Consider the following 9,187-nt stretch of genomic DNA (forward strand, 5'->3'; position numbering starts at 1 on the left):
TCTCGGCGCGGGTCTCTCCAGTTTCTCGTTTCAGTTTCGTTTCACAGCGACTACTTGCGCCGGGGAACGCGGAACGCGTAGTCGGCAAGGTCGGGAACGACTCTTACCCTATGCTGCCTGCGGAGAGGATACTGATGAAAAACGTACTTTTTCTTATTTAAACGACATTTATTTTTACATTGCATTTACTCGTAGAAAAACTTTTCATCGAATTCGGAGGAAATCAAACCTTTTCTTTCAACCTGGCGGTTATCGTGTAACAACGACCTGTAGTCTAATAAACTTTCTTCTCTCACGATCGATTATCATAGAATTATAAAATTATCCGTATATTTACATTTTGGCTACCATAAGGGTCAAGATTTCTTAAAGTAGCACGTAGATTTTAATAATAATAAAGTAATCTGCGTCAGTATTGCTTAAATCCGCAAACGATACAGAAAAATTATCTATAGTTAGATAGCGGCAAAATAGACTTTCTGATATTTCAAGTGTATAAGCAAACGGTCGTCTTAAAGCTACATTGAAACAATGTAGTTATTGGCGTTTACGCTTGTTTCCTTTGTCAGCATTGCTCTTATTGTTTCTGAAAGGTCGAATGACTTCAGGACTCAATTGCCTCTTTCTTTTCTTGCCAGGCATCTGGCTAAGAGTCTGGTACGATGAAGGAGACCTGTTATGATGCTTATGAACTATCCTGTCAAAGCGTGAATTTACTTGGATCATCTGGGGAGACTTTTTATCGGCTGATACTGCATTTCCCGTGAGTTTGGGACTAATAACATTTTCTTGCACCACTGTAACAAAGTGTTCGTGAACCCTACTTATGCTAGCAGCAGTATCCTGCTGACTCTTTTGCAATTTCCTTATTCTTTCTGCCTCCTCTTGCTCTGCCTTTTCTCTTGCTTTTCTTTCCTCTTCAACTATCATGGGCATCACACGCTTGTATCTCTCAAATGGACTAATAAAAACAAGTTTTCCCTTTTTCCTCGAATTTTCGGATCTCGAATCCCCGCCTTCGTCCTGTTAAGAAAATAAAAATATTTAATCATCAACACCACCTGCAAGTAAGTTTACATAAAAAAAAGTAATTAGCATTTACCTCTGACGAACTTTCGAAAATATTTATGGCTGGTTTTAATTTTGTTTCATTCATTACTTTGTTCTCTGTAGAGGAAGTATTTAACAAACAAGGAAGATTTGCTTCAGCTTCCATGCCACTTGGTGTATCGTGCGGTGCAAAAATCCAAGACTCCGAGTTTGAAACTTGATTTCTTTGGGTCAATCTTTGTTTCATGTCATCTTCTAAAATAGGTTTTATCAGAGGCTGTTCTCTAGCCTTCAATATCATCTTGTGAATCTTCAATAGATTTTGCCTAACCAGTGGTGGAATCGGGTTGCAGCAAGCAAGAATACCTTGCATTTCTCTAGGAAGTGTCTCTGCAATATTCAATAACATATGATTTGGTAAAACGTAGTTTGTGCTATCGTCCTCAGCTCGAGCTGTCTCATCCCTCCATTTGTGTAACTCTTGCAAAGCGAAGAGTTGTCGATTGTTGAACATTTTCTGACTTTTTCTGTACATAGCTTTATAACTATTTTCTGTCCAAACTGGTTTGGTATAAGTTTGTTTGCATATATCGGTACTTCTGGTATATACAGCTTTTAAAATGTTGCTTTGACCATTAGCAGAATCAATGAGAGCATTGCTTAAAATATCTTTTATGTACAATAAATAATGCGTATCTTCTCTAGCATATTTCATAAGCTCTTCTGGTAATGGTCTAATACGCCAATCTGCCAACTGAAAATGTTTGTTTGCACTGATTTCGCAATGCGTTTTCAAGAGGTAAGATAAACTCAAAAATGGCAATCCCAATTGCTTTGCTGCTTGGTATGTGTCAAACATGTTTACTATATATAGACCCAAATCTCTTTGTAACCACAGAATGTCAGAGTCAGCACCATGAAATACTTTGAGAATTGATGGCTTTGTGAATATTTCATTTAAAACGTGCAGTTCGGACCTTAATGTCAATGTGTCAATCAGGTAATCTGTGTCTTTTGTAGAAATTTGCATAAGACAGGTAATACCTTGAAAACTTCTGTAAGAATGATGTTCTAAATCTACAGCAATTTCATTGTACTTTTCCAAGTCTTCCAACAATATTTTAAGATCTTGAACTTTCTCAATTACGATCAATGGTGTGTCAAGAACTGGCTTGTACTTAGTTGGACGCTTTTTCACTAACTGCTTTTCTGGTGGTTGAAATTTATCAAGTTCAAACTCATATGGATGACAAAATATTTCTTCTCCTTCATCCCCACACTCCAAGTATATAGCCAGCGGTTTTAATGAATTTGGTTTATATTTAATTTTGGGCTCCCATGGCTTTTGGCTATTGTCAATTTTATCTTTAAATGTTAATTGAGGTCTTTGTATGTTTTTTGCAGCCAATAATCTAACAGCCTGTGCAGGATTGGAACTCTGCGATGCAGACTTAGCAGTATTAGAATTGTTAGTATTCCAGGATCCATTTACGTGTCTCGGTGAATTAGTTTGTGAAATGATTAACTCAACAGTAGGATTTTTACTTATTCCAGATGCTTCATCCATACAGAGTCCCTGAATTAATAAATAGAATTTCATGAATAAACATTAACAAATGTAGATTAATAAATTACATCGTTTGAAGTTATCACTTACAGCTTGATCTAGATATATATCGTTTGATTCAAGAATTAAGTCAAATTTTTCTTCAATATCCCTTTGTTTGATATTGCCTGCAATTCCTGCCCTCTCCACAATACCTTGCATAGAATTAAGAATTTTCTTGATTTGTTCATTTCGAATCTCGTTGAATGTTGGGAAGCAGGTATAGTAGTTAAAGTTGTCAGCACTTGGTAGACTGTTTGAAGCTTTGATGCCATCTTTGATAACAGCAAACGATTTCTGAAAATCATATTTTAATATTGTAGAACGAAGAAAATGCCAATCACTAAAGGGATCCAGCCTGGGTTGAATGCTACAAAAAAACAACAAAATATTTATCCAAAAAATTTTTTTCTTTTCACGTAAATTAAAAAACAAAATATCTTCTAAAAATATTTACAATATACACTATTTCTACGGAAAAATATCATATATATACCATACAAAATCACTGACCAAAATTCATAACATTTTACTGTATAAATAAGTGTTTTTAGTCACTTGCCACAGCTTTATGAAAGATCTTGACCGTCTTCTTTACTCTACCCGGGCTTAAAATGTACCTTAAACATGCCCCCTTAGACCTAATGAAAGACATTTCTAAAAAATATTAATTAAATGTTATTATCCATACGTTGTATATGTAGCTAATAAATTTAATTAATATTTTTCACACTGTACTTGTTGCGAAAAACATTTAATTAATATTTTTTAGAAATGTCTTTCATTAGGTCTGAGGGGGCATGTTTAAGGTACATTTTAAGCCCGGGTAGAGTAAAGAAGACGGTCCAAATCTTTAATAATGCTGTGGCAAGTGACTAAAAACACTTATTTATATAGTAAAATATCATGAACTTTGGTCAGTGATTTTGTATGGTATATATATGATATTTCTCGATAGAGATAGTGTACAGTGTAAATATTTACAGTAGATATTTTTTGTTTTTTAATTTACGTGAAAAGAAAAAAATTTGTATTGGACGAATATTTTGTTGTTTTTTTGTAGCATTCAACCCAGGCTGGACCCATTAATGAATCAAAATATCAGTCAAAAGTATCAATCGGCATTGAAAATAGCGGAACAAAACATGTGATCTACAAATGTTATGACTTTATTACCATCCCAAGAAGGTTGTTCTCTAATTAAGATGTATTTAACATACATGTTTATTAAGACTTATGCAACTGGGTTCTATACTTTTAAGAAAGGAATCGTTAAACGCAATAATTTCATAAAAATGAATCCAAAAGTACCGCATTTACCTGAATGAAATCGCTTATGCTGGTACCCGAATCTTCAACTTCAATGACGGCTGGATCTTCCGATGTCATTGTTGAAGGATCTGTTTGTTTTTATCATGTAATATAGTTTCCAAATTTTGACTATTTGCCTGTTTATTACGTAGTAAAAAAACGTTCAATTTTTCTGAGCTGCAAAATTAACAGCCACCAGTCCACATACTTATGGCAACAGTCAACATAACCTCTAACTTTCTTCGCAATGTGTTTTTCTTTTATCAAAGTTCGTCCCAATAAGAACGCGATAGCTTTAGGAACACTGCTTTTACGCATATGATTTTAAGAATGGCAGATTGGGGGACCGGGAGATTTGAATATAAATGTTGGAAGCCAACAAAAATCTTTATTTTATGTATTATTCAATGCTTTGATCATTCTTTCGAGTTGTTTTCAAGTTTTTGGCTCAATTTGTCATTTAGTCTGATTTTTTAACCTCTCAACATTGTTTTGCTTCTGTGTATGTTGAATCTATTCAACTAGTATGTTAAATTTAAAGTAGATATTTACGACTGCTTGCGATAAAAAAAATTAACAGGTGATTAAAAAATACTTTTGTAATGAATTAATTAAATGATCTGCTTAATTAATAAATAGGTGTTTGTTACAAAATATTTATAATTCTTTTATTTTATAATAACTTTGTACGATATATTGCGATGTACACATATAAAAGCAGGGGATGTATTCGTCGCACATTAAAAATATGAAGAGATTATACTACAAAACAAATACTTTCTTATGATAATACAAAAATTATAAATAAAAACTGATTAGGATTGCGCTAAATTCGAAATTTAAAAACATCTTTTATAGTTATTTAAAACCAGTAAAATTTCCATAATTATTTTGTGCCTGCACTATACTACTCTATGTAATATTACGGAATAGCTATGAGTTTTATAGTTTTCCAAATATTTGTTTTATTAACTTCATGTTGATTTTTTTGTTGTTTATTTTTAATTTAAGATTGCTTAATGCTCAATCCTCTCGCTTTAATCCTCTAAAGTATCTTTGAAGTCGTCTTTTAAGATTTCTTTAGCTTCTTCTCTATCCCAATATCCAGCATCTAAAAATAATAGTATAAAATCAAAATACATATTAGAGTGTATAATCATGTGCGCGTAATTTAAAATAATATATATATATATATATATATATATATATATATATATATATATATATATATATATATATATATATATATATATATATATATATATATATATATATATATATATATATATATATATATAAAGTATACGTACGGCAGTATGGCTGAACCGAAGAAGTCAAAGTAAAGTATGAACCTCTAAATTTAAATTTATCGCTATTGATTCCCATTTCACTGCACATATTTGATTGGCAATTTATGGATAAGACTTGATCAATGTTTCGATATGTTCGGTCCCACGGGTGTGCAACAAAAGTGCAGTTGTTCGACACCGAGTTGACTATCGATTCCGTAAAGTACAAGTATGATCGACCATGACTGCAGATCGCCTTGTTTATAGCTGAAAATTTGTTTGTCGCATTACTATGATGAGCTTTATAATGAAAAATTGAGGATACATTATACCGGTATAACTATTACCGGTTTCGATACGAACCTTCTCTGGGTATGGATAATACTGGTATTGTAAAGCTGGTCAGTGCGCAACCGGGCTGTTGTTTTCCGCCGTTAGGGAAGAAATCGATGTGTCCTGTGAACAATGAAAAATAAACAAAAAAAAAAAAAAAAAAACTCATTTTTGCCAAGCACTTTGCTGATTCATTCTTTGGATTAAATTTTTTAGAAAAAGCGCACCAATAGGTTGCGGGAGGCCCAATCCAAGTTTCTTCAAAAATTGGCCATTGGTATGAATGACGTCGACGAACGGCGCATCGTTTTTGTCCAATTTCAGAGCTAGATCTGCAGTTTTGAAGCAAGGCTGAGCCGGATCCAAGCCGGTTATCCTGCGGATTTTCCAATCAGCTCCGCGGCGCTTGATTTCGTTGGCCGCATACCCGCAAATGTGAGCACCCAAACTGTGTCCAACGCAGTGGATGCTACCCCATTGCTCCTTCGTGGGTCCGTTTCGCTCGACTGTGTAATTTGCGATTTGGCCGAAAAATCTTTGCATTATGAGAAAAAAGATGAAGTATAAGTAAATATAAGTAATTATGCGCTAACGCATGATACTGCACTCACGTTGCAATTTGATTTCCGGTTGTCTGCGTGTTTACAACTGCTTTCAAATAATTGTATGTATCGCCGCCATCGCTCCAATCAACGACAATTACGTTAACGTCAGCCTGCAATTTTTAAATCACACTTGCAATGCAAAAACCATTCGCACAATTTGCATATTAGTTTTTGATTCAAAAGTGCTCGTAAATTATTTGAATCGAAAAAAATATGACGTCTCGTCAGAGTATATGGGAATTGTTTTTATACATATAATGCACGTAAGATCTAATATTTCGAATGTCAGTGGTAAGCTCGTCCTTGTTTTTCAACCGCGTGAATATCTTTCACCTTGGTGCGCGTTTGCATTTAAATGACACGCGTGAGCCCGACGAGCGATTTCGTATGTAAAAATATCGGCATATTCCGGTAATCGGTTTAATTACCGGTCAATTATGTCTTTATACTTCTGAAAAACTCCAAACGCGTATGCGTCATCCCATTAGCACATTTTATCGGGCTTTATGACGGAAATCGCTCCTAATGTGATTTGGTACTTTTCCTACAACGTGCTTATTCCGAATACGATATTTATATATGACGTCGAAAACGAAGAAATTAGCTGATATGAGAAACGATCGAATATGTGCGTGTGTGTACCATGTAGAGGAAGGCGTCGGCCATCTCCTTGATCCAGGTCTCGTTGCCGTTGGAGAGGAAGCCGTGGACGATGACGACGGTGTTGCGCCTGACCTCGAAGTCGGTCCATTCCAGGCCGAACTGCTTGCCGATCATGACCTCGACCTGGCGGGGCTGGTTGCGCGAGTACAGGTAGAAGTGGGCGTCCTGTGCCCTCGTGCCGTTGTCGTCCTTCTTCAGCAGGGCCTCGAACTGCGAGGACAGAGTCGAGCCCAGGCCCAGGCAGTCGTTCACCTCGCCGATCGTCGCGTTGCCGATCTTCACCGCCGCATTCTGGGCAGTGTCTACCGCGCTCTTCGTCGCTTTACCTAAGTTGTCATTCGTTAGAAACCAGCAGAATCGCAGTAGGCTTCCAAAGCTAAACGCGTCAACGCTTTAGAATATGGATTAGCTGTCTATAACGCTCGTCTTATATGCTCCAAATGTTGTGCATGCGTTTCTATCATTATTTTATTGAGAAATTAGCAGATAGTAAACAAAAAAAAACAAAAAAAAATAACATTAAGAAAGCAATCTCTTCATTCTTCTCGCAGGAGTCAATGTTTTATCCTCTACATCATTGTTATACAACTTCTTAGCAAAGCTGCTCACATTTTCGTAGGTATGCGTGTACGAACGCGATATGAAACTATGATATATTATTTGGCAATTCGAGCATGGGGTTTCCCACGCGCGAAAAAGTATTATTTTATCATGTTTATTTTACTCCACACATAGATACGCATACTAGAGCATTATGCGACCATGCATAAAACTATCGTCGCGCATGAGTCTCAATCGATAAGGCGTTTAGCTGACGACGAATGATGCATTCGAAAAATCTTAATTATTTTTAAAAATATCACAAAGATATGGGGAATTCTACGAGAAATATGCCTTTTTTTCTTATTGTACAAGTTCAACGGCGTGTACCTAAATCATGAAAGCACAAACAGAAAATGTATTACGGTAGAATGAAAGAACGGGAAAAGAGCTTCAATGTAAAAAGAAATGCGTTGAAAATGCTTGATTTGGTCAAAAGTTACCTGCAATTGAAAATATGAAAAAATCATGAAAATTGCAGGATTTTTCGAAGTCAAGAAATTAGTGTCTTTTTACATTTTCTGTTTGTGCTTTCATGCTTTAGGTACACGCCGTTGAACAATGGCTATTTATCGACGAATTTGGCACTTTTTCGGTGTTGGAACGTGGTTTTGCATTGCTCGCATGTACAATTAGAAAAAAGGTTGCTTTTTCCTCGTAGAATTTCCCATTTATAATACAGGTGCGTGTAAATTATAAATATTAAATATTATTGGATTAATCGACCTCGTAATATTGTATGGAAAGTTAGTTAATTATTAAGAAAGTAGTACTAAACGAAGTTTCAATATATCTTAATATAAACGCGGTAGATAATCATAATGAGCCGAACAATCGCGGCGGTCCGAATTTTACACGAAACGCTTATTTACCAATGGCTTTGGCGGCATCTCCGATCTTGTCCTGGGCTTTGAGGGTGGCGTTTTTCAGACCGGTGGTCGCGTTACCCAGCGTACTGCTCACACCCTCGGATATGCCTCTGGCCAGGTTGGTCGGCAGCACTTTGTCTTTGATGCCCCCCAGGAACTGCCCATCAACGCTTTGCCACTGCCCCGAGCTAAGAAACAGCGACAGCAGCAGAATCGCCGGTAGCATCTTCGTCGCGGTCTTCATGCTTCGAGTGGTCAGCTTCGACTGACCGGCTCCTGCTGTTCACCGAGCGCCTTGTACTCAGCGACTGCCTGCGATGCTATAAACATAATATTATTATGTATATAGCTCCCGCGAGATAAAATCGGCTTTTCCGTCCATACGCACGTACGATCGAGCGCTCCCGCTGGCTCACTCGCTGACCTTTGACAATCCAAACTGGATACCTACCTCAACAGAGCAGCCTCTCGGATGCGAAAGGCATTTACTTGCACGTCTCACGTATATAACACCGCTATTCTCATTATTGTCTGACCTCTCCTTCTGCGTACTCTGATTTTGCATTTTTTTTTTCTCAACACATATATTATACTCGTCGCTTTTAACTATTAATTCGGCTTATTTGCATGATCTTGCGTGACCACATGCGCGTAGTTTTTTTGATAATATGGTTGGTTACTTACACAGTGCGAGAAAATATTTTGCCTCAAATCTTTATAATATATGCTTTATGTATATTCGCATTCTCGCGTGTCCCAACCTTGTTTACTATCCCATAATTATTACAAACCTATGTGAGAGTTTCTTAGAGAGATAGTTAGAGATGCGATATCTATGAAAATTTAAAAATAACTCTAGTT

The 9,187-nt window shown here is 36.3% G+C and overlaps 2 protein-coding genes across 4 annotated transcripts; both read right to left on the reverse strand.

The window, feature by feature from the left end:
• Positions 1 to 147: 147 nt before the first annotated feature.
• Positions 148 to 4,253, reverse strand: LOC107981806 (exosome component 10). The gene is made up of 4 exons (XM_031922378.1): positions 3,977 to 4,253; positions 2,708 to 2,953; positions 1,103 to 2,626; positions 148 to 1,023 (listed from the first exon to the last, which is right to left on the reverse strand). Exons 1-4 carry the CDS (start codon positions 4,043 to 4,045, stop codon positions 538 to 540), a joined length of 2,325 nt encoding a protein of 774 aa, XP_031778238.1. The 5' UTR covers positions 4,046 to 4,253; the 3' UTR covers positions 148 to 537.
• A 356-nt stretch (positions 4,254 to 4,609) lies between these two features.
• LOC100113631 (pancreatic triacylglycerol lipase) lies at positions 4,610 to 8,806 on the reverse strand. Of its 3 annotated transcripts, none has more exons than XM_032601447.1 (8): positions 8,715 to 8,806; positions 8,330 to 8,646; positions 6,837 to 7,183; positions 6,201 to 6,304; positions 5,817 to 6,124; positions 5,620 to 5,712; positions 5,278 to 5,523; positions 4,610 to 5,078 (listed from the first exon to the last, which is right to left on the reverse strand). In XM_032601447.1, exons 2-8 carry the CDS (start codon positions 8,568 to 8,570, stop codon positions 5,005 to 5,007), a joined length of 1,413 nt encoding a protein of 470 aa, XP_032457338.1. In that variant the 5' UTR covers positions 8,571 to 8,646; positions 8,715 to 8,806; the 3' UTR covers positions 4,610 to 5,004. The 3 variants fall into 3 exon arrangements, with proteins under 3 accessions (XP_032457338.1, XP_031778242.1, XP_032457339.1); XM_031922382.2 differs by having other exon boundaries at positions 8,719 to 8,804; XM_032601448.1 differs by having other exon boundaries at positions 8,778 to 8,802.
• Between the last annotated feature and the right edge of the window lie 381 nt (positions 8,807 to 9,187).

This window comes from Nasonia vitripennis (assembly GCF_009193385.2).
Source record: "Nasonia vitripennis strain AsymCx chromosome 1 unlocalized genomic scaffold, Nvit_psr_1.1 chr1_random0015, whole genome shotgun sequence".
NCBI classification, from domain to species: Eukaryota; Metazoa; Arthropoda; class Insecta; order Hymenoptera; family Pteromalidae; genus Nasonia; species Nasonia vitripennis.